The sequence below is a fragment of the Diadema antillarum genome, unplaced genomic scaffold (assembly GCF_040938485.1).
Source record: "Diadema antillarum isolate AM-2024a unplaced genomic scaffold, OU_Dant_1.0 scf00000105, whole genome shotgun sequence".
Lineage (NCBI taxonomy): Eukaryota > Metazoa > Echinodermata > Echinoidea > Diadematoida > Diadematidae > Diadema > Diadema antillarum.
Window position 1 is genome coordinate 621,592 of NW_027270994.1, and position 24,920 is coordinate 646,511.

At 38.9% G+C, this 24,920-nt stretch overlaps 1 protein-coding gene and 1 long non-coding RNA gene across 2 annotated transcripts in view; both read left to right on the forward strand.

The window, feature by feature from the left end:
• Window positions 1–24,920, forward strand: part of LOC139719148 (fibrocystin-L-like) — a 133,620-nt gene that overhangs the window by 56,797 nt on the left and 51,903 nt on the right. Inside the window, exons 13-29 of the mRNA XM_071630582.1 lie at window positions 353–613; window positions 2,218–2,341; window positions 2,873–3,010; window positions 3,531–3,697; window positions 4,650–4,898; window positions 8,629–8,782; window positions 9,372–9,529; window positions 11,220–11,345; window positions 13,052–13,157; window positions 15,431–15,631; window positions 17,268–17,333; window positions 18,407–18,528; window positions 19,357–19,495; window positions 21,948–22,134; window positions 22,889–23,130; window positions 23,930–24,115; window positions 24,514–24,699. Of these exons, the coding sequence (XP_071486683.1) occupies window positions 353–613; window positions 2,218–2,341; window positions 2,873–3,010; window positions 3,531–3,697; window positions 4,650–4,898; window positions 8,629–8,782; window positions 9,372–9,529; window positions 11,220–11,345; window positions 13,052–13,157; window positions 15,431–15,631; window positions 17,268–17,333; window positions 18,407–18,528; window positions 19,357–19,495; window positions 21,948–22,134; window positions 22,889–23,130; window positions 23,930–24,115; window positions 24,514–24,699 (2,812 nt within the window). The remainder of the gene's footprint in view (window positions 1–352; window positions 614–2,217; window positions 2,342–2,872; window positions 3,011–3,530; window positions 3,698–4,649; window positions 4,899–8,628; window positions 8,783–9,371; window positions 9,530–11,219; window positions 11,346–13,051; window positions 13,158–15,430; window positions 15,632–17,267; window positions 17,334–18,406; window positions 18,529–19,356; window positions 19,496–21,947; window positions 22,135–22,888; window positions 23,131–23,929; window positions 24,116–24,513; window positions 24,700–24,920) is intronic.
• On the forward strand, window positions 6,218–8,589 carry LOC139719152 (uncharacterized). Its single transcript, XR_011710071.1, has 3 exons — window positions 6,218–6,351; window positions 7,845–8,002; window positions 8,483–8,589. It is a non-coding gene; the product is annotated as an uncharacterized lncRNA (long non-coding RNA).

Below are 24,920 nucleotides of genomic sequence, written 5' to 3' on the forward strand. Positions count from 1 at the left end.
CAAATTTCGCGAGCGCCAAAATTCGCGAAATTAAAATACACGTGAAATTTCTTATCTACACTATATGCATTGAACGCAAGTGGCAATTCGCGAAAATTTCTTGCCACGAAAAAGGCCGTCGGCTCCAATTCGCGAAAATTTCGTGCCGCGAATTTGCCGTGTAAATGCCGGGTAATTACTCCCTGTGGGCCATTACACCCCCCCCCCCCCCCCCCCCCCCCGCTAAATACTGGTCAGTGGTCAGTTTAGAGTAAAGATAAGGGTTAGGGTTAGGTTTTGCTTTTGAAAGCTTTGTTAAGCATTTGATATGATTTGATTGTCTGCTGCTCTGACTGAGTTTAATATTCTCCAGAAACGGCTGGCCTCCATCACGAGCTACAAGAATAACTACTACCCATCCGAAAATCATCCCAATCAAATGTCGGAGACAATTGCCCTTCAAGGAGGTGACAGGTACTACCTTGAAGCATATCACTTTGACTGGACCAGTTCATCAAACGTTGAGGTGGCAGTTGGCATCCACAAAACAAAGTGGACAGCGTCCGATGTCAGCGTGGGCAGAAATGATATGCAGAGGATTTCTACATTGTCTGCATCTCACTTGGAAGTACAGGTAAGGTGGCACATTTCTCGAGAACGTGTGTAGGCCAAGGGCTTACAGGGATAGTATAGTTTGGGTTAAGATTGGGCTTCAGTTTTCCGTAACTTTTGTGTGTGTGTGTGTGGTTGTGAAATAATGAGAAATGAATTATGAAAAAGCGTACAATTCTAAGAAGAATTCGAAGTGTATTTTACCATGTATTTTATTAAGACTAGTTTTATTTACATTGTTTTTGGATATCTCAGTCATTTCAAAACTAATTTTCATCTAATGAATTTTGAATTTCTCTTAGAATGGTATCGTTTATGATATTTCATAAGTGGTTTTTAATAATCTTGCAACAAGTTAAAATCTGAATCTCCCATTTTAACCGAAACTACACCATCCCTTTAATTAAGGAAGTAATTAATCATAGCGCACTACTACTACTGCTGCTACTACTTCTACTACTACTTCTACTACTACTTCTACTACTACTACTACTACTACTACTACTACTACTACTACAGGGGAAACTCGGTATAACGAACACTGCTATAACGAGATATCGGTTATAACGAGGAAATTTTCTCGGTCCCAAATTTCCTTCCACACAAGTCTATGTAAAATGCTACTCTTATAGCGAGATCGGCTATAACGAAATAACTGCTATAACGAGATAAATTTTGTGACTTCCAAACAAAGAAAAACATAGTAAATCAAACCTGCTATAGCGAGGTAAAGCAAAATGCCTTCGGTATAGCTTTATTTCGCCTGTGCTATCATCTTCAGAGATTGTAAAGCTTGATGCGCCAAAAACTGTCTTGTACACACATAATCATTTTCTTCAGTGCACTCCAGCTAGCACTGCATGTTGTACGTGTGAAGTGTGTGTGTGCACGCACACTGATACATGCAGAAAATGTGGTGGGACGGCCATATGTATACATGACATCATCATGACGTTTAGCAGGTGTGAAGCAATCTGATGCTGTGATTGGCCTTCTACTTAGGGAATTCCCCGTCTTCACACACACACACGCAGTCATAATGTACATGCAGAATGTGTCACATACACACACAGCATTGTGCAGACCATTTTCAAGCTTTCCACACAACACACACCCATACGATAACCACATACCAATCCACAGACGATCTTGATTCAATCGCAAGCTATATAAATTTACAAATTCAAACATCTACTATTAATAAGAAACACATTCTTGATATTGGATTTCCTTGGCGAAAAACATCTTCTTACCCATAAAGGTGAGTAATTCCCTCACACACAATATCAAGTTATCAGTATTGATTGAAATATGATGGGTAGTCCCACATGTGCAAATTAATGTCTTTATTTTATGCCTTCTTTTTAATATGCCTACTGATATAACGAGATATCGGCTATAACGAGGAAAATGACTCGGTCCCGACCATCTCGTTATATCGAGTTTCCACTGTACTACTACTGCTACTGCTACTGCTACTACTACTACTACTACTCTAGTACTTCTACTCTAGTAGTACCAATATTACTACATAATCTACTACTACCAGTTCTCGTAGTACTAGTACAACTACTACAGTAAATATTCTTCTTGAACAACATGATTGTCGTCCACTCCATCCCTCAGACCATTAGACAGAATGGCCAGCGGGCAGTGCAGCTAGTCTCTCTCGACTTCTCTCAGTGTGGGGGTGTATCAGGCTGTGGCCAGACTGGACCGTTTACAGTAGCCTTCAACGGGCAATCCACGGGTAAATAGGTGTTTTGTTTTCTTTCGTTTTGCTTTTCAAGTATCAGTTATTCTTTAATGACCACTTAACCCGCTAAAGTATAATCGGGCAAGTGTCTAGAGAAGTGCGTGCTGTAGCAAAATCAGCCCATCCTCAATGGGTTAAAAGGTGGAGAATACCGTTTGAAAGATACTGTACCTTTTCTGCAAATATCCTACCAGCAGATTGAAATTGGGACCACAGCTTATTTCACCTTTGAAAATTTTGATCGTTATCTTTTTTTTTATTTTGTTGGTTTTTAGTATGCTTGTTTTGGTGGAGCAATAACTGGTAGCAGTAGCGGATCCAGGCGGAGGTGCATTGCGCGCGCCCTCCCCTTTAATTTTTTTTTTAAACAAAAGGAAAAAAGGGGCGTGTACGCCCCCTCCCCTTTTCAGAATTCCTGGTTCAGCCCCTTGGTAGGCCTGCATAATTTGACTTCTTGAATTTGAAGAGAAATGAATGACTTTGTACTTTGTGAGATGGTGTCTAACAGAATATGTATGCCTATAGATGTGGATATCCTCAACTCTACAAATGACTTGGAGGGCGCCCTCAACAGTCTGTCAACACTCGCATCAAACCCAGTTTCAGTCCAGGTTGATAGTGATGAGGATGTTCGAAACTTTACCGTTACATTTACCAATGCAGGTGAGATTGTTGTATGTCATATTTAGTAGCATTCCTCGGTGATCGCTCATTTTTTTTTTTTGTGTGTGTGTGCAAATTTTCCACTGAGACTGGCTTATATTTGTGACTTCCACTTTACGAATTTTACCCCAGAGTGACTCTAGGGATTAGCAATTATGGGAAATTTAAGTATATGCCTTAACTCTTCTTTAGAATGTTTGATACTGTGAGGAGGGAAAAGCACTTCTGTCAGCCCACTTAAGCTGAAAATGTTCAGTTTTTTATGTAGAACTTAAGTAAAGTTGACAATTGACGAAGATAAACCTTCCTCCTTTGTTTTTTTAATGTAATACCATGAACCATTTTTTGTTTGTTTGTTTGTTTGTTTGGGTGTTTGTGTTTGCTTTTGTTTTTGGTTTTTTTTGGTGAGGAAGGAACAGACAGCAGCCTGGTTATCAGCATTGGAAAATAATTCTTTGTAAACACTTAGTTTCCAAGAGTATGAGTTCTTGATCCCCGTCCAATTATTTCCTTCTCACAGAGGCAGTCTCTTCATTGATTGAGGTAACATTCTCTGGCAACAAAACAGTCAGCGTCTCTGTAGAGGAGGTGGTCGAGGGAGCAGCAAGCGTGGCTCCAACATCTTTTGCCATCAGCTATGGTGGAGGAGTTTCCACCTCACTGAGCTTCTCCTCAACAGCAGAAGAGGTATGTTTTGATCGTATCAGGGCAATTCCCCCCCCCCCACCCAAGGGCAATTGTCCCCCGGCTGATACGGTTAGTGATAAGGTTGGAGTAAAGACTAGTCGGGGGAAGGGTCCGTGGTAATTGCCCGGGGGTAATATGCCTTAGACCTGTTTGGATGGCTGCTTCTATAGTCATTGTCCTCCCAGTATTTCAGCCTCTTTCTAGGGTCAGAGCTATAGGGTCGCTTCTTTCACATATTCCTGCCTACTTCATTCATGCTCAGTGACCTCATGTAAAGTGCACTTGTACAAACTGTATTTGGATAACACAGGGAATATGTTTTGCTTGATTTTTGACAATTTTTCTTTAGTGATGTAATAGCTGTTTGTCTGCTGTTCTTGGTATTAAATGTCATCATCAAGGAGAATCCCACAGAAAACTGCCACCAGTGCTCCGTACTGTAAAAGTGGAAATTTTCGTGGTGTTGAAATTTTCGCGCATTTCGCGCAACCAGAAACTCCCGTGAAAATAAAAGCACGCAAATATTTTTGCTAGCCATATGTTCCTGTGTATGATATCTTGATTTAGTGGAATTAAAAACATGCCGAACTCTCCTTACCCGGCCAAGTACGAAAAATTAGTCGCGTGAAAATATCCACTCTTACAGTATTTGCTTCTAGTCCCTCATGAGACTATGATGGCAGTGGTGCAAATTGATTTGAATGTTAATTACACAGATGAGCTTTTATCCACATTGATAACTGACTTTAATTCCAAAGTAGCTTGATATTTTAAGAATTTATTGTCACATGGCCCCAAATCAAGCTCAGTTTATTGCTATTTCAGACTCAATCACCACTATTCTTTTTAAATGCATTCACCTTCTAATTTCTGTAATACCTGAGCCAAAGTAACCCTTTCGATAATAACTAATTTTTGTCATTGTTTATCTTTTTTAAATGTTTTTGCTCAGGTGAAAGAGGCCCTCTTGGACATGTTGACCGTCCAGTGCACTTCAGTGCCCAACAAAAAAACATTTTACTTCTACCAGAGTTATGAGGAAGATTTGCCAACAGGAGCAGAGTACGGTGAGCGTGTGCAAGACACAGAGGCCTACTGTGGCAGAACCTCGCTCAAGAACCCAGAGTACATCTACTGGTCAAACCAAATTCCTGGATACGACGATCAGAAGGAAGAATTCGATATTTCTACTAAGAAAAAGGTAGGTTGAATAGTCTCACCACTTACTACATGTCCTGAAAGATCAGAATGGCTCACTGACCTATAAGCAATCATGATTCCCTCCCCAGAACTCTGTTGAAGGAGACTTCCCTCAAACATTATTTTATCAGTTCAATACTTCAGTGAAGATTAACCCGTTGAGGACCGATTGATTTTGCTACAACATGCATTTCCCATAGACACTTGCCCGAGCATACTCGGGACTCATCCTCAACGGGATAAGGAAGGTCATTTTTGATGTTGTGAACTTTTATAGTTTTATTTAAATCCATTGGTCATTATTACGGAGTTAGAAGTCTACAACAATGTGTGATGTTAGTATGATGCTACAATATGTAGAGAATTGTTAGGATAATCCCACAACATGGCATAATTTTCCTCAGAAATTGCATACCTTCATGACTAGTTACTGACATATGTCAATGTTGATAACATTCTCCTTGCCCTCTTGATTTAAGTGGTAAGTTAATTGATCTTTTTAATACATATGCTAGGAAAGTGGAAATATGTGGAACCGGCTCTATATTTTCTTGATTCTGTACATCTACTTTGAAATTGTCTTCCCATTTGGCATTAACAGCTTGTGGATTAAACCAAAACTTTCAAATTCATAACTTCCGAACAAATTCTTTTATTCCTCTCAAAGTTCACTGATGCTTTATTCTACAGTGTACTTATGTTTCCCACCCATTTAATCCACATATATGCTCGGCATGAATTTGCCTTCAAGTTAGAAGATTTACTGTGTTTGTATGTTCAGTTATTGAAAATTTTGTCCACCAAATCTTTTTATTAGAGATGCCAGGATGTGTGCGTGTGAACATTGTGCCCCCAAACATTCAGATATGAATTGGATTGCTGCTCTTGTAGGCAGAACAGAAGCTGTTCTTAGATGTAGGCAATTGAAATTGGGCAAGCACTGACTTTTGGCAGGGCATGTTTATAAACATGAAAGAAACCTATGGAAAGCTAGAGCTTGTTGAAACTTGTAGGAATTGCCAGTTTCTGGGGAAATGTGAATTCTCTCTTTGACATGGTATGGTATGGTGTGGTACATGTACACTTTTGGAGCACACTGGAAAATGTTCCACTTTTGGCATGGTATGGTATGATACAGTATACTTTGGAAACCTCGAGCGCTCAAGTAGGATATTTTATGGTACATTGTAGGAGTGCTGTCAAATACAGCCATAATGACAGAGGTTTGGTCCTTGGAGTGATGCAAAATTTTACAGTTGAAACGAAGTGTCATTTAGTGAAAAGAGTCATTTCCATTTTATTGTTATCCTTCAGGTCTGCTTTGCCATCAAGGGTTTGGGTTTCCAGGGAAACGTGCAGCTGTATTTCACACAGAAAGACAAGCGCACGGATGCCTCAATATCCGTTACTGAAAATTTCAACCTTTTCGAGGACCATCAAGAGCCGTCAGAAGAGTGAGTTCTGCTATTTTTTATGACTATGCATCAGTCGAGAGATGTAGAAATCATTGAATTATTTGAACTGTACAATATTCACATGGATTTTTTTTTTTTTTGATTTATTGAATGAATGCAAATTTTGCAGTTTGTGAAAGATGAAAGAAACAGACCAAATCATAGACTCAGTTGTGGCCCTATATGGGCCTGTGGCCGCTATACACAGATTAACATGTATCGCAGGATACAAAATTGGTGACCGCTGCCTGCTTACACAAGTGGCTGCTATGCAAAGGGTCTTTAACATGTCTTTCCTATTAGGAGGATTTTCAGTGGCCATGATACGACAGGTAGCCTCTATAGGCAGGTCAGCGCTGAGGCAGATGTGACTGCATATGATTGCAACATATACAGTGCACTCCCTTTATGACTAACACGGTTATAACAACATTCTGGTTACAACAAAGTAAAAATTAGGGCCGCAACGTTATCCACTCTTTGTGTTTTTATTGTTTGTTTGTTCGGTTATTACGAAATTTCCATATAACGAAAGAAAACTGCTAGTCTGGAAGACTGTTTTAACGGAAATCCACTGAAGCGCTGTTTTGCAAAAATATGCAAAACTTACGGTCCCGTAACTTCCTTCTCTAATTTCAAAGTGAGATAAAATTTCTGCTATTACATTTGTGTGATTTTACTCAACTTATTAACTCTTTATGTGCTTTGACGGCTGATTTTCACAGAAAACCCCTTTGCATAATACACACTGTCTAAAGTCACTGACACTGAAGAGTTGATTTTGACTTTAAAGGGAACGTAAACCCAAAGAGAAATGTGGATTGAGTGAAAGCAGCAACATTAGTAGAATATATCAGTAAAAGTTTGAGGAAAATCGGACAATCGATGCAAAAGTTATGAATTTTTTAAGTTTCGGTGTTGGAACCGCTGGATGAGGAGACTACCAGAGGTTATGACGTATGAGTGGACAAAAATACAAAGAAAATATAAAGAAAATTCCACAAAAATTCCTTTTTTATAAAAATTACAAATTCCATCAACTTGATACTGACATATGTTAAGGGTAGCAAATATCCCCACTGCTTTCTGAAAGCGGTTAGTCAAGTGCTCTTTCATAATGCCAAAAAACTGAATTTTTGTCAAATTTTCTGTATATTTTTTTGTATTGTTGTCCACTCATACGTCATAACCTCTAGTAGTCTCCTCATCCAGTTGTTCCAACACCAAAATGTTAAAAATTCAAATTTTTGAATCAATTGTCCGATTTTCCTCAAACTTTCACTGGTGTGTTCTACTGATGTTGCTGCTTTCACTCAATCCACATTGCTGTTTGGGTTTACATTCCCTTTAAGCTGAAATGGAATAGAACTGTAATCGACTACATACTCGATGTTCATTTACATTAAAATATACATGTGTGTCTCTTTGTTTCTTTTTTTTTTGTCTTTCTCATAACACACTCTTGCTGTCACTGTGATATGTCATGACCACAGATGGACGCACCACTGCTTAGATCTGTATGAACTTGGCTCAAATAACTTCGAATTTGACTACCAGACACAACGGTATTTGTTTGGAAGGCTTAAAATCCTATTTGTTGAGGGCCTGGACTTCTTTGTTGACCAGCTGACTGTTGCTAAAAGCCAGTCAGGTGAGACTGTAGTAATTGCCTCTGCAATTTTGCTTTTAATACTGTTTTATATGCATAATAATTATTGCCACATATGAATTAAACCAGAATTCACCTTTAAGTAAGCCAACACTCACTGCATCAGATAAATGGCTATATTAAAGCAGACATGAATTTTAGTTATTCCGGTGTTGTTGTTGCTTTTTGTTTTTGTTTTGTTTTTGTTTTGTTTTTGTTTTTTGTAAAACTATACCTCTCTGTATTGCAAATTGGTTTTATATTTATAAAGTAGATTTCTGCCAAATTTGAACATCATCAGAATTCATCATAGTGATGACAAAAGCACTATTACAACTTACTGCACTAGACAAGTAATTTCAAGTTCATGTAAATTCCCATCCTAGAAAATGAAAAATATATCATTCTTTCTCATCACTTTGATCAGATGATGTGATAGTGACAGTATCTTCATTTAACATTTGTAATAATTCTGTTATCCAGCACCGGTTCGGTCATCCCCTGTTCAGCCAAATGGAATAATTGTGAGCGAAGTGTTGGTGGAGACAATCGCGCAGGAACCGCAGGGATTCCGCATCAGCATGCAAGGTGCCAACTGTGGTCACTCCTTCCCGTTGCTGGCCATAGAGGGCGCCAATGCAGAGTCACAGACAAACGAGTCAACCACTTACCGTAATGGCGATTGGGACGCTGGAGCGAGCGTCATAGTGGAACGCGAGTCGTACGCAACCCCTCCCATGCAGGGGACATTTGACCTGTCTTTTGGTGACAGGACATCAACAGGTTTGTGTCTAGTGATCTTTGAATATCCTTCTTCTTCTTCAATACTGGATATGCCATATATTTAGTGAGTCTAATTTTTCAAGAAACCTGACTTTCCGACAATTTTGTAAGTGGTTAAACCATTGAGGACAAGTCCTGAGTATACTCATGCAGGGGTCTATCGGAAAAATGTGTTGTAAATCTATTCCTCACACATATGCAACTGTAGCTTGTGATGTACAGTGACTGGATGGTAGTGTTCCAAAGGCATTTCTTTATAATGAATTCTGATTCTTTGAAAAACAGAATGTTTTCTGGAAGCGGTCGTGCATCTCGGTCTCAAAATTATGTGGCACACAAGGGATTTTCATCACATTTTCAAATTCAAATTCAAATTCAAATTCAAATTCTGATTTCTGAAGGATTTTTTGCATCTAACATAATACAAATGAAATACTGTCATTTTTTGCCAGTTTTTAAAATCAAGACATACAATCTGTACATTCAGACTCAACTTAAACTACTTCTACCGTATTTTGATAACAGAATGGAAAGATATTTAGAGTTTCCTGTGGTATATCGGAAATCTTTGTCTTTGATTTTCATCAAGATATCCCGGCTGACGTGTCCGAGTCCCAGCTAAAGAGCCGACTGGAGGTGGATCTCTTGACAGGCTTTGTGCAGGTGCTGCGATTCGGTTCCTGCTCTGCCTATTCATGGGATGTAGAGTTTTCCCAGAAGGGGGGTACACAGCCGCTCTTCCAGGTGGTGAGTTCGTGTTTACATTTGATTGGATGTGATTTGATTTGAATTGAATTGATTTGATTTGATTTGATTTGATTTGATTTGATTTGATTACATTTCATTTTGATTTTTATTTTGAATTTGATTGATTGATTGGTTGATTGAGTGAGTGACTGAATTGATTTGATTTGATTTGATTTGATTTGATTTGATTTGATTTGATTTGACCATGATAATCATAACTGATGTACGAACATTGTAACAACAATGCAAAACTTTTACAAAAATTCATAAACAATATATATTAGCTCTTGAACTGGCTATGAAGATACAATAAATGATTATGAAGGGACACCTAAAGAAACATTACTTGTGAAGTGTTGGTTACCCTTAGGTGCAAAATGTAAAGCGGGATATTTACCACAATATTTTACTTTAATGGTAACTATATAAGATATAATTCTATGTATAATGAAATAATCATTTGCATTGCCACGTCACAAATTTACGGGAGTACTCCCTAGAACATAATGCACATATAGAGAGTACAGTTTAAATATATTCAGGTATATCATTCAACTGAATTTGTATGTATGCACCTTGGCTGCTTTAAGACGTAACATTAAATCTAAGGTAGATGCGGATATCGTAACATAGTAATATGGCTTTTGAGATGAAGATGAATTATCAAACGATGAGAATCTGCATTTTCATTTTATAAAATAAATAATGAATCTACATTATCATTTTATAAAACAAATAATGAATCTAGATTATCATTTTATAAAACAAATAATGAATCTACATTATCATTTTATAAAACAAATAATGAATCTACATTATCATTTTATAAAACAAATAATGAGTCTACATTATCATTTTACAGAACAAAAAATGAATCTAAATTATCATTTTATAAAACAAGTAATGCACACAAGCTTGTTTGGATGCACCTTCCAAACAGTCCAAACATCCTTGTCTTTTTGCCCAGGCATGTTAGTCTGTTTCAGAGGTATCTTGTGTGGGTAATTCTTCCTAACGCCTTCGCTGATGTATATCATCTGTATACTATTTGCTAAAGCCCACATGAGCATATCGTCGCTGGGGTGACAAGACCTCGTATCTGCAATTTTGATGAACATGACTTTTTTTGATTAATAGCCAAATAATGGGTTAAGTGATGTCCTGTCCAAATCCCAACTGTCTTACTCCAAAAATGCCACCAAGGCATGTCAAAGTAAAGGCTATCCCATTCGCTATAGTGCTTTGGCCACCATGTTTTTTGGCTCTCCTGAACATTTGACATTTTGTAGATACAAGGTCTTGTCGCCCCAGCGACAATATGTAGCATTACACTTGAAATGTAAAGCAGAAATAGATGTCTGTATGCAACTAGATACATATATTTGTATGTGTATTACTTTAACAGACAGTATGTCAGCTACCATCTCAAAAACCAATTACCAGCATACAATTTATGTTCCAACATCACTGACCCAATGGATTTCTGTGAAACCATGATGCACACATAATGGCATTCACTGTTTACGCAATAAATTTTCCTTTGAAAATTTGGAGAAAGAAAGACTTACTTTTAGATATTCACATGTAATGTCAGAGAATATTTTATTATGCTTATCCAAGTCCTTGGGATTTCTGGATTTGGGAATGGTTGTATAAACAAATTGGGATTTTTGTCATTTCTCACCTGTAGAGGGAGAACAATCTGTACAACGGCCGCACAGAAGTTTCCATGGAAACGGAGAAGCTCGTTGATGGTCACGTCTTCCTGGCACCGATTCCTGGAGAATTCCTCCGCTCTGTTCATCCCGAACCACAGGTGAGGAAGTGTGGAAAGACTTGTATTTAACTCTTTATGTGTCACAGTGTAAACCCCCTGCGTGCCACATTATTCTGACACCACGTCTTACTCATGCCTTTTCAAAAATCTATAAGAGAAAATGCCAAGCTTTACTTTGATGTAAATTTCATGACGACTCTATGATGATTTTTCTTTAATTTGCCACTTAGCTGCATTACTGTAAAGGCGTGACTTTTGCAGTGACAGAAACTTCAAATTTAAAGGCAAATTCAGTAGTGAATACCACTTCGCCAGTCAATCACCACATAGATTGCAAGCTATATGTGAGAGGAACAGAATAGCAAGAAACGCTTTCTTTGTACTGTGGCATTTGATGATTTATCGACCAGTTTGGGCGGGGTTTTGACTTTGAGCAGAATATGCGAAGTTGGCACGCCATCGACTGAGTCGGGTGCGCGAACATGGCACATGAAGAGTTATGTTCTTAAAATATGTCAATGTATTATCGTTCAGGAGATATTCAGAAACAGACACAAAAGTTGCCAATGTAAGGCACATGTATGTTGGGGGAAAAGAAGAAGTGGTATAATTATATATGTTGGTCTGTCTCCTCTCTTCCTCCTGTCAAGATGAAGAAGATGAGAGGGAAATAGCCCTGATTACTGCGTAAGCTGTTTTGACAAGGGTTTAAAATAATTTTCACAAATTTCATGAATCACTGTTGGACCGCAAATTTAACAACACCCGAAAATGTCACCATGCGCTAATTTAATGGTGCCCTGACAACAGCTTCAGTATCAATTTGCAAAAACTACTTCTCGCGATAATGTCTGTGACCTCATCATTCGGGAAGATGTCATTATGTGAAAATGACAGCTTATACAGTACTATGTGTATATCGCACCCAAGTGATTACATGATGCAACTTAACATGATATCCTCTCCAGATCTTTATGTAGCCAGTCCTTTGGAGACTTTCAAATTACCAATGAGAGATGTAAGCTTTGCTTGTGGACTGAATAACAATCACAGCTCTTTGTGAACAGATTAAGACAAAGGGGCTGATGACAGACACATGTTCAGTTGCTTATTCAGCAAAATTTCAATACTCTCATGTTGAGCAGTTCCATTAATGAATGGGCAAGAAGTAATGTTTATGAAAATCTCATTGTAATAACAGAGTCCCATATCCCCGTATTGTCATAAAATACAAATGGTGCTACATTGTAACCAAATAACAGAAATAAGATGTCAGTATTATGCGATACACCTGTAGCCAATTTTATATCGTTACTCATTGTCAACTTTGATGAGTTTTTCAGTATGAATATCAAGCTATTTAAATGGAATGTGGGCATCAGGTCATTGTGTGTGTGTGTATGTGTGTGTGTGTGTGTGTGTGTGTGTGTGTGTGTGTGTGTGTGCTTCCATTACTTTTATCTTTTTCATTTTTCTCTCCAATTAATTGAGTGGCCCACATCTCTAAAAGTTTGTCTTTTACATTGGCCTCTCTCATCCAATAACAATGATTTTTGAACAAATATTTTTGTATAGGTTATGGACTTGTTCATTTTCTCTTCCATTTCAAAATATATGTTTATACATTTTGCATTTCACAGATTTGTTGTAATTGTTTGTATCCGCAAGAATTTGCAATGCTGGAAATTGCATTCAATTGAATTGAATCGTCTCCCGTACACCGCTGCTTTCTCTGTATGTCACAGGTGGAGTTGAGTGCTAAGACCCTGGCTGCCTCCTGCGGGTCTGATTGCTCCTTCTCTTACAGTGAAGATGCCACGCCCACCCTCCTGTCAATCAGCCCGTCTTCAGGTACAATACAGTATTCATCGCATAATCGGGCATCTGATAATCGGGATCCTCGCTTAAATGATATACGCTTCCCAGAAACATTTCCAACGCAAGTTATTTTCACTGGATAATCGGGCGGGGACCTCTGATAAACGGGACAATTTTTCTTCAAGCGATCTTTGATTTTGTTAATATTTTACACAAAAAATCTACCAAAATACCACAACAATATTACAAAGATTCAGTATCAGTTGTCGTTTACAACAAACTTACAAAGCAAGCTTCGGATTGGTGTGTTTTGACCTCCGTCCATCCAGTACATATACATGCATAGCCACGAAAGCGCCGTGTATAAGTATCCATGCCATTGCAAAGCACATGCCTTCGCGAACATTCTTCTCCCCTACATACGCAAAGCCATGTGCTCGCTTGCAATTCCTACTCGACTCACATCCAATAAAAAACATGCCTCGCTCATACAGCCCAGGCTGTGTGCGTTGTTTAATCTCAGTCATACACTCTGAGGGCAAAGTCCATTGTTATCGCGCGCCTTCGTATCTTGTTATCTACTGTCTTTGGTTTCAACTTTCAATACAGCTGTACACTGTGATCTGTGTGTACGTCACAATCTTCCTCAGTTGTGACTGGGCAAAAGTTACGTGATTGAAATGAGGGCTATGAACAGTTACGTATTCAGTGAAATGGGGGAGAGAGTGGGAGGGAGAGCGTGAAAGGTGAGAAGGGTTCAATGTATGTGCGAATACGTAACGTTTTATGAATCTAGACTATGAGCTGACATTGAATACGTATACACGCGTGTTTGACAGAAGAATCGAACCCGGTTGCGATTAGGCAAAAAAAAAAAAATTGTTGTATTGGCGTAACCCGCCCGACCCTAAAACTTCCGCCGACCCTATGTTTTTTTACTATTTTGTTTGCTATCGATATCAAGTATCTCGTTGATTGCGATCGCGATCGCAAAAAACCCGGAAGTGGAAACGGCTCTGGGGATATCGGATGTACGAGGGAGAGATCTAGCTAGCGCCTCACAAGATTTATACAGTGTATACTTAGCATTCAGACTGCAATGTATTGTGCACAGTTTTGCCATAGGTTTCTTGTGTGGAGAACTTAGACGAATCTGTATATGTGGGACTGTAATAGAGATCGCCGTGTGCGATGAAAAGATCGTACATATGGGTCAATTTGCATCTATCTTATCTAAGTCAAAATAGTAAAATATGAAGTGAAAACATTCAGCATAGGGATTTCAACATCTTTGGATTCTGTGAAGGGGTAATATTTCAGTAATATCGGCCTCATAAATGATTTGTAGAATAGATGAACACAGCACATTCAGTGCAGCAGTTGTAACTGTTTACTGAGCACGAGTTTTACACGTAAAATGCAGGTAGCAAAAAAAAAAAAAAAAAAAAAAAAAAATCCGCCCGACCGACCCTATTTGAAAATCTCATGTTACGCCAATACAACCTTTTTTTTTTTGGCCTTACTCTACATCATTGCGAGAATGCAGGGAGAGCTGGAGGGTCGCGCCGAGGGGTAGCGTGTTGTGTATTCATGTACATGTACAGTACGTCAGTATGCATGTGTGTGTGTGTGTGTGTGTGTGTGTGCACTACATGTACATGTCGTATGCCGTTAGTGTGTGGTGAGTACTCATCGCGAAATAGGGCACCTCGCTTAAAGGGGCCGTGTTTGCTACTCCCAACCTGTCCCGATTATGCGATGAATACTGTATGTACATTATAGCTATAACCATTAAAGATATTTGTGGTACATCAATGTCCACAAATTTCTCACTTCTTTCAACTAATGCAAATGTGAAGCCCCACAGAAACATTTTTTAGTACATTTCGACGGGTTGAATCGTGCATGTCTTTAGCTTTTGAAGAGATGTGTTTGTGTGTCATAGTATCCATTTGAGTGCATGCATGAAAGCTAGAATTTTTCTGTGCATTTGAATGGGCTGTTTGTTTATATATCTAAATCAAAGGTGAGTGTGAATACACCTGATGATTTTTTTTTGTTATTACAAACAGGGAAGTTTGCACACACATGGAAAATGGAAAATGATGTATACACTTTATATTTGAATTACACCTTGTATTTCTCCAGACAGGTATTTTACATGTGAAACTGAATTTATGTTATCACTTTAACGAAATCACTTTCCTAACTTTTGTCCTTATCGAGTCCAGACTATTCTGTGATAACTTGATCCAGATGTCACTGTATGCATTCCTTCTCAACAAAATGGAAACTTTTTCTAACAGGTTCAGCGCATGAAAGCACATCGGTCACGCTTACGGGTACACAATTCAGTGAGAACGTTATAGTGACCATCAACGACGTGGAATGTGAAGTGACCAGTGCCAGTGAGACGGAGATCGTTTGCGATGTCGGTGAATCAGCAGCCGGGGAATTCCACGTCATGGTCAATGTCGATGGTCTTGGAATAGCTGCCACTCCTAATGGTTTGTTAATTCTACAGGGATATGTATACATGTAGAAATTTGCAGTCAAACACACACACACACACACACACACACACACACACACAGATGCAGAATCTTGTAACGAATGCTTTGTATATTTTTGTACGTAAAAATGAACCTGTTACACTAATTTTTCATCTATTAGATACATATATATAAATTTTGAATAACCAAGAAGAGAGGAGTCTTTCCAATCAATTTTTATTTGGCGTAATTGCCCTGAAAGTCACAACATTCAGTGTATTTCAGTTCGCAGTATTTTCTTTGATTACAAATGTATTAAATTTGTGTAATTATGTGTATTCATAAGTCTGTACTTGCAATTGTATTTTAATTTGAAATTGAATAAATGGAATGAGTGAATGAATGAATGAATGAATGAATGAATGAATGAATGAGTGTCCTTTCACAGCAGAGTAGAGTATAAGTACATAATAGGTGTGGTATAGAAATGTACTATTTAATTGTCCTTCACCTTTGTTTTTCGACCATCAAATACTATTGCAAGATGATCAAGGAAAGTTGTTCGTCTCATTTTTGTCCCCGCCGAACGAGTTCGAGCAGGGGACTATGAAACGGGCTCCGTACGTGTGTGTGTCCGTGTGTCCGTCCGTCCGTGTGTCCGTCCGTGTGTGCGTCCGTGTGTGATCAAAATGTTCAAAATGCTACTCCTTCGCCATTTCTAACCCGATTTTGATTCTGTTTGCTTTATATGATAGCACTACATGGGAGCTTTGAAACTTGTATACAGAATTTCAGTTGTGACCTTTGACCTTGACCTTTGACCTATATTGTACATTTTGCTTCAAAATGCTACTCCTTCGCCATTTCTAACCCGATTTTGATTCCGTTTGCTTTATATGATGGCACTAGGTAAGGGCTTCAAAACTTCTACACATAATTTTGACCTTTGACTTCTTTGACCTTTGACCTTGATTTTTGACCTATATTGTACATTTTGCTACAAAATGATACTCCTTCGCCATTTGTAACCCGATTTCAATTCCGTTTGCTTTAAGTGATGGCACTAGGTGAGGGCTTCAAAACTTCTACACAAAATTTTGACCTTTGACTTCTTTGACCTTTGACCTTGATTTTTAACCTGTATTGTTCATTTTGCTACCAAATGCTACTCCTTCGCCATTTCTAACCCGATTTTGATTCTGTTTGCTTTATGTGAGGGCACTAGGTGAGGGCTTCAAAACTTCTACACAGAATTTTGACCTTTGACTTCTTTGACCTTTGACCTTGATTTTTTTACCTATATTGTACATTGGCTACAAAATGCTACTCCTTCGCCATTTCTAACCCGATTTCGATTCCGTTTGCTTTATGTGATGGCACTAGGTGAGGGCTTCAGAACTTCTACATAGAATTTTGACCTTTGACTTCTTTGACCTTTGACCTTCATCTTTTTACCTATATTGTACATTTTGCTACTAAATGCTACTTCCGGCGGGGACATATATTACGCACCGCGTAATTTCTACTTTTCCTTGTGATATTTTCAGATTTTGTCACTTTGGTCTATTACACAGTGTAAGTCTGTTTAATTTCATTTCATGATGGTGCCATCCTGAACCAAATTCTTGTCTTTTTGTCCTTCTGTCATCAGGGAATGTGACTTTCACATACAACCTTGGAGTAAGTTCTGTTACTCCTTCAACCGGGAGTACAGCAGGTGAGAACCAATCTCTTGAGGGGCTGAAATATACAATAACACACTAGTTTCCCAGTCATTTTCTTACTTTTGTCATTCAAATATATTAATGTGCATTCAAGTTCACACAGCGCACGCACACGAAAACATTCAGGCATTCAAATTAAGAATCCGAGCGATCAATTTCATTTATGGGAGTTCTATTTTGTTTTTGTCAAATCAAATTCACCTTTGGGCGTTCAATTTCCAAATGCGAGCATTGCATTTCCTACTCCTTCATTCAAATTCATGCGATAGTCATGTGATAGTCCCGGTGAACTTGCTTTGAGCATTCAATTTCATTTTCATTTTGTGCAATCAATTTAACAAGGAAAATGGAGTAGACTTTTTAACTCGTTGAGGACGAGTCCCGAGTATACTCGGGCAGGTGTCTATGGGAAATACGTGTTGTAGCAAAATCAGTCCGTCCTCAACGGGTTAAGAAAGGAGAAAGGGCATACACAATCAATGAAAGCTTGTGTATGCCATTTGCCTGTACCATTTTGTCTAATTCTGTTCAGAGGAACTAATTTTCAGGGTAACTATGATCCATACTGTAGGCGCAGTCAGACTGACAAAAGATTAAGAAGTGTAAGATCGCGAAGTCTTTGATTGCGAAGTCTTTGCGATCTTTTGTCGTCCGTCACACTGGCAGCCAAACTTCTCAATCTTTGGATCGAGAAGTTTGGGTCATCAGTGCTCATGTGCAATAAAGGAGAAGGAGCTTACCGTTTGATGGCTAGTGATTGTAACGTAACAATGAACACCTTTACAACACACCAGCTATGCGCTTCTGAGGCACCACCCGAAAACAGATGGTGGACTGGTCACATCACAAAGATTGTGAAGTTTCAGTTTCTGGCGGTCACACTGGCAAAAGATCAAGAAGTTTGCAGGGAATGGGAGAAATGTCCCTAGTTGGAGTGGGAAGTTTCATGAGAAGTTTTGTGGGAAGCTTGCGATCTCCCTGGCAAAATTCTGAAATCTTGAAGAACATGGTCTTGAACTGCTTGACATTTTGCCGGTCTGACCGCACCTCATGTGTATTCTTTCAGGTGGAACAAATCTGACTATCGTTGGCTTTGGCTTCAGTGAGGGCATGGAGGTGACAGCTGCTGAAATGGACTGTGTCACCACCTCCGTGGAATACAGTCAAGCTGTCTGTCAAGTGCAACCTGTAAGTGAGATATCAGTGGGGGAGAGTAGGAAGGGTATATGGCCTGGGCAATATAACCTCAATGTGTATCTCACAGGGGCCAGACATTTTTATTATATTATTGGCTGAATCATGCTGCACGTGACATGTTGGTGCAAGTTTCTGGTAGGAGTACTCTGCAATTGACCTGAATTTCCTGTTATGGCATACTCATACTTTATTATGAAATACTTTAATTAACTCAATCTTTCCCCGTACCATTTCCATGAATTTAGTCATCCACTGATATGCACATTCCCATATCATCAGTCTGTCTAAATATAAAGAAATTAATGTGAATATGATTTCATTTGATATGGTATACTTTTTAATTGCTTCAAGTACACATGGTCATTGCTCATATAATGAGAACACAAAATTATCGCACCCAAGGTTTCGGCATTGTCATGATAAATTGTGTATGCAGTGATGAGGTTACAGTAAGAAAGGAGTTCGATTGAGCTTGCAGCCGTGGATTACATTTAACAGAAGACAGATGAAACATGTGACGTGTAACGTTAGGAAGTATAAAGTATGAGAGGAAAGACTGAACATTGTTCTCACCAACCATGCAATGACAAGAAGTGAAAGATAATGCAAGTATGTGGTGGTGTTTCAAAGCTCCATTGCGACATTTCAAACAAGGCGTAACTTTATCTGCGACTTTTTGTGGGTTTTGAGCTGGGTGGCCACATGTATGAATTTGCAAATCGTGAGTGAATTTCACTATATTCAACTTCTTGTGCTAATGCTGGTCATTAACTTTTTGTTGTTGCTTTTAAATTTTATCTTTCTTGATTATGTAAACAGGCAACAAGTGCTGCTTTTAGCACCTCCATAGTTATCAAGATCGGTGACATCCGAGAGGTTGAAGATGATGGGTTCACTCCAGATTCTGACATCACTCCATCCATTACATCCCTCTCCCCAACGTCTTCCGGTGTTCTTGGTATGTCTGTGAAAACCCTGTGTGTGCTTTGAGAGTGGGTTGGTGCAGAAAAAAACTCGTAGCATTGTACACACTGTCCAAAGTCCCTGGCACAGATAGGGGTAAAGATTACTTCAGAAATTTATCCAAATTCTTTGCAAGAGGATCAATGATGCAGCAGCGTATGCTGTCGTCTTGTCCATGTTTCCTCATTACCTCCGCCAAGGGGGGAGGTTATGTTTTCGTTACCGTTGATTTGTTTGTTAGTTAGTTCGTTCATTTGTCCGTGTGCAAAATAACTCAAAAAGTAGGTAACGGATTGGGATGAAACTTACAGGAAAGGTTGAGAATGACACAAGTAACAAACGATTAACTTTTGGTAGTGATCGGAGAATTTTTGAAGAATTTATGAAGGATTTTTTAATATTTTGGCAGGTAGGGTCAATGAACTTGGGAGTTCAGGCTGCGCGTATTTGAGGTTTGCATGCGCGCACTAAAGCGCATGCTCTAGTTTCTGCTAGGGCGAGACGCGCTGTGCAGCTGAGGGTTTATGATGTAACAAAGGCTTCTGTATTGGGAAATCGGGCGGCTTTCCGCACACAATACTTATGGATGGAAATCACTTATCTCTGTCGAAGAACAAGGTCAGTGCGGGTGGGAATGGGCTGCATGCTTGGTGGAGGTCTGCTCTCTCAGAGTGCTTCTCTAGTTTTGCATACTTTGCTCAAAAGAAGTTTTCAAATGAGAGAGGTTTAATAATGTTTCTTTTCAGACATAAAGATTCTTTTACTGCTAGAATATTGAATATTTAGCTTCTAAAGTTGCTAGCACTGAATTTAAAGAGCGCTATTAACTGTTTAAATGGACCCTTCAGCAAATGGGGACCAGTCTAGGTTGTGGGTAACGTTCGTCCTCGATCCTGATAGAAGTCCCCAAAGTAATGTGACATAGAAACGCAAGTGTACTTGGCCTTGCACCACTCTGTCATTTCATGTTTTCATAATTTCACTGAATTCGGTAAATTTCCAGGGGCACGCAGTCATATTCTTTTGATTTTATGTACTAAAGCTCAAACAGTTCTACAATGTAATTACTGATACAAGATACTAAAGAATTATTATTAATTTATTTTATTACATCCTTAATATATTTGATATCAAATAATCTATTATACCAAATGTTTTAGATGCCTAGCTTGTCAAAAAAAAATAATTGTACATTAAAGCCCAAACAAAGTTCTGGTACGCCTGCAAAAGTTGTCAAATTTCGCTCCCAAATGTGAAATTATGCTTAGGAAATGTGCAGGATAACGATGTTATGACAAGATATTCGATGGGTAACGACGAAAATGTGAAATATTAACCAAAAAGATTCAGTCTCAGAACTTACCCGAACGGGGTCAGGCTAAACTCGGACTCGGGGATAACTCGGCTTCGCTTTGACGGCGGGATGAGTTGTAATGGTTGTCCCTCTGATTGTACAGTGTTGTCCTATGGGAGCGGCCTGTATAAACTAGCGCTTCGTGTTCTGGCTATACGCAGTAGTAATGGTCCGAGTTGTTACAACGCGCGCATCAAAAACCTCTTTTGCGCGCATGCAAAATTAGTGTGCGCCGATCAAGCACCTCTAAAACAATCAAAGGCGCTTGATAAACAAAAACAAAAACTCCAAAGACCGCGCGTCTCAGCAACTGAGGACCGTGCGCTGTCATTTTTGTTTTGTTTGTACAACATACAGGATTACGTTAGCACGCACTTTCCTGTCCATTCAGTTAGGCCTCATTTGGTATTATGCAGAGGCCAGTAGAATGTGGCGATCACTTACTGCGTGTGAATTGTCTGAAGTAGGGTCGAATTTTTCCCTAGACCGAGTCAGTCTGGAGCCTTCTGGAATAAAAGTTGGTTTTCCTACTATTATTATTTTTCTCAAAATACTCCAAACCGACTCATCATTCCGGCAAACCGCGTCAGCCAGGTAAGTTTCTTAGTGGACTCTTTCGATATATTGCAAGCAAAAATGAAATGGTGCTAGACGGGTTCTCAAGCACTTACCGAAACTTAGTTTTCACTTTAAACTCATACCATACATGTCGGAGTAATTCTCTTCTCTTTCTGCTTGTGAGAACTGCTTTCCTCAAAATATTCAAAACTAAAAACTGCTTTATGATGAAGGGGGAAATTATACTATAGATTTCCAATTCATTTGGGCGCTAAAAAATTTCTGGTTGTTATTCTCAGTTCAAAGCATATTCTCAAGTGACTGGAGTATTTTTTTTAATTTCTTTTTGTCAAGACTCTGAGGTGTATTACCATAAGATTTCATGCACGATGTTGGGAGAAATTATTCTTCACCCATGCAAGAACTCATGATGTTTGCAAAAGGTACATACATGTTTGATCTTTCTAGATCAGATAAGAGTCAAGTGTGAATTTTATTTGTAATCAACGGTAAGGATATCTGCCTCTTTCTACAGGTGGAGCCACTCTGACCATCACTGGCCAGCGCTTCGACACGAGCGGTGCGACTGTTTCCGTAGGGGGTGAGCCGTGCGAAATCCTGTCCCAAGCTGATGACCAAATTACGTGCACTCTGCCGAGCAATCCCCCAGGAGAACGTGAAGTGATTGTGAACATTGATGGCGTCGGCTTTCCCACTTCGAAGTATGTGATGACCAAAGCTTTCTTTTTTCTCTCTCTTTGCTCTCCCCTGTTCCTGATTTGATTTGATTTGATTTGATTTTGATTTGATTTTGAAGTGATTGTGAACATTGATGGCGTCGACTTTCTTACTGCAAAGTATTTGGTGACCAAAAACTTTCTTTGTCCTCTCTCTCTTTGCTCTCCCCATAGAGTTTCCTCTTTCTTCCTGTTTTGATTCGAATTGATTTGATTAGATTTTGATTTGATTTTCATTCTATTTGTTCCTGCATGATCATGCTACATGAACACGCATGGTTGGTAGGATATATAGGCATATGTTGCTTACAAAGTGATTTTGTCTCCATTGGATTTACAATGTGAAACAAAATATAATTTGAAAGAAAGATTTTTTATATTCAGAGGGATGAAGGTTCAGGCCGTGTGAGTTTCTTCAATTTGTCTCCCTCTACAAATTAAATTTGTTAAGATCGCAACTTTCTTTCTGTCTATCTATCTGTCTTTCCTTATCTATCTATACATCAATTCAGTATTACGTTCTGTCATTTCATTTTCCATCTTTGTAATCATATGAAAGCATGTGCAGTTAAAGCGGCCTAGATGTCAAACTGTTTTGGTACAGAAAACCCTATAGCATTATGCACACTGTCCAATGCCCCCGGCACATGAGACAGGGTTTATGCACTCTCAATGTAATCGCTATAGAAGGTATATTTGACACCAGCAACTTCATGATGTTCCTCCCTATTGTTTCCAGCACTGACCTTATAGTGACCTATGACCTCAAGGTCACAGGTCTTTTCCCTAGCAAAGGGTCAGTTAAGGGGGGTACTGAAGTGTCCATCACTGGTCAGGGATTTGGGGAGTCATCAGACGACATCGAAGTCACTCTTGGGGGCAGGACTTGCGAACTGACGTCTGCAGCCACCAGCCTGCTGACCTGTGTGACCCCAAATGTCAATAACCAGCATGTGGTGTCCCACGATGGAAAGCACGAAGGTGAGTGGTGGCGTCCTTTGTAGCAGTCTGATGCGATTCATGAAAATAAATTCTCTCCATCTGTAATCTCTCTGTTGATGTGTTGAAGAAATTCAACATTAATTCTCCGACAACATGTTGTTCCATATGTTGATAGCTATATGTGGCAAATGATAGATACGTAGGCATTTATACTGTAAAAGTGGTTATTGGCGCGTGAGCAATTTCTCACACTTGGCTAGTTGAGATGAATTTTGCTTGTTTTTAATTCTGCTGAATAAAGAAATTTTGAAGTGGAACATATGGCGTGCAAAAATATTTGCGTGTTTTTATTTTCTTGCTGGTTTCTGGTCACATGAAATGTGTGAAAATTTCCACACCACAAAAATGTCCACTTTTACAGTACAACTGAATGGCAAAGCAGCACATGTCTGTTTTATCCTGCTTCCATGTTTGTGTTCATCATGAATCCAATGTTCATAGTGTACAATAGAAACTGTCGGTGAAGTTAGTACTATACAGTAGTTCAATGAAAAGTTTGCTTCATTTGTGCATTCCAATGAAAGATCAGTGGTTAAAAAAAAGCACAAAGTGAAGTCAATCATATAAATTGAGCTTTAGAAATAAAAGTTCACAAATTTGCCATATCAAACAGTAAATGAAAATGAAATAGTATTGTTCTCTCAGGTATGATGAGTGCTTATACAAGCACACTAAATATCATACAATATTATACATAACAAAAAAACAAGGTAAAACCTAGACATCGACAATAACAACAACAACAAAACTTAAACAATGTTTTTCTCACTCTCTGCAGTTTTTGGAGTTGGCTATGCCTGGAATCCATCTCGTCTTGATATCATCGAAGGGGACACTGTCACCTTTACCTGGGCTGTGCCCAAATTTGTGGAAGGGATCGCTTATTCGGTACACCAGACAGCGAAGGAAGCGGCCACAGTGTATGACGGGAGTGGCTTCAACAGTGGAGACCCCACAACAACAGGTTAGTGTCGAGTGTAAGATGTCAGTTATTTGTATTTTTTGTGAAAGTAATAAATGCAAACACGGGGACACTGACCAGAAATTGATATACTGTAATTTATCAGTGGAAAGTTGAGCACAGAAATGGGATTCTTTCAGGATTGAAAATTCATGAAAGTACTTTAAAACAATTAATGTTCGCATGCATTTTAATTTCGCGAATTTCGCATGCACAAGATTCGCGAAATTAAAATGTACCCAAAATTTCATATCTACACTATATGCACTGAATGCCAGTGACAATTCGTGAAAGTTTCGTACCACGAAAATATCATGTTTTACAGTAGTCACAAGGAGAATAGTGATCAAATTTCTATCATTTTGAGAAATGATTGTGTTTTTTGTTTGTGTGCTTTACAGGGCAATTCTCCTTTAAGTTTGATGTACCGGGGACTTACTACTTCTCGAGTGATGCAGTGAACGGCGAGGAGGCTCCAAGTCCTATTTACATGACGGGGGTCATCGTCGTTGGTGAGGCGACCTCGGTGGCGTCTGAGCTGTACGTCTCGGTTGGAGGCTTCGAGACAGAGTATGATGTTCAGTCAGGTAAGAAAAACATGTTCTGTATTTTGAGATGAAAGGTTGTGTTGTGTCACAAGCAGCTTCAAAGGTATGGATCTCTAATAAAATACACATTTTAAAAGAATGACATCCAAACCTCCTGCTCAACACTCCAAAAAAAGTTCCGCATGCAGCATGATGCCCACAAGATTTCAAGGAAACTTTTGTGCAGAAATTATTGATATGTAGGTTATACTTTGATGTTA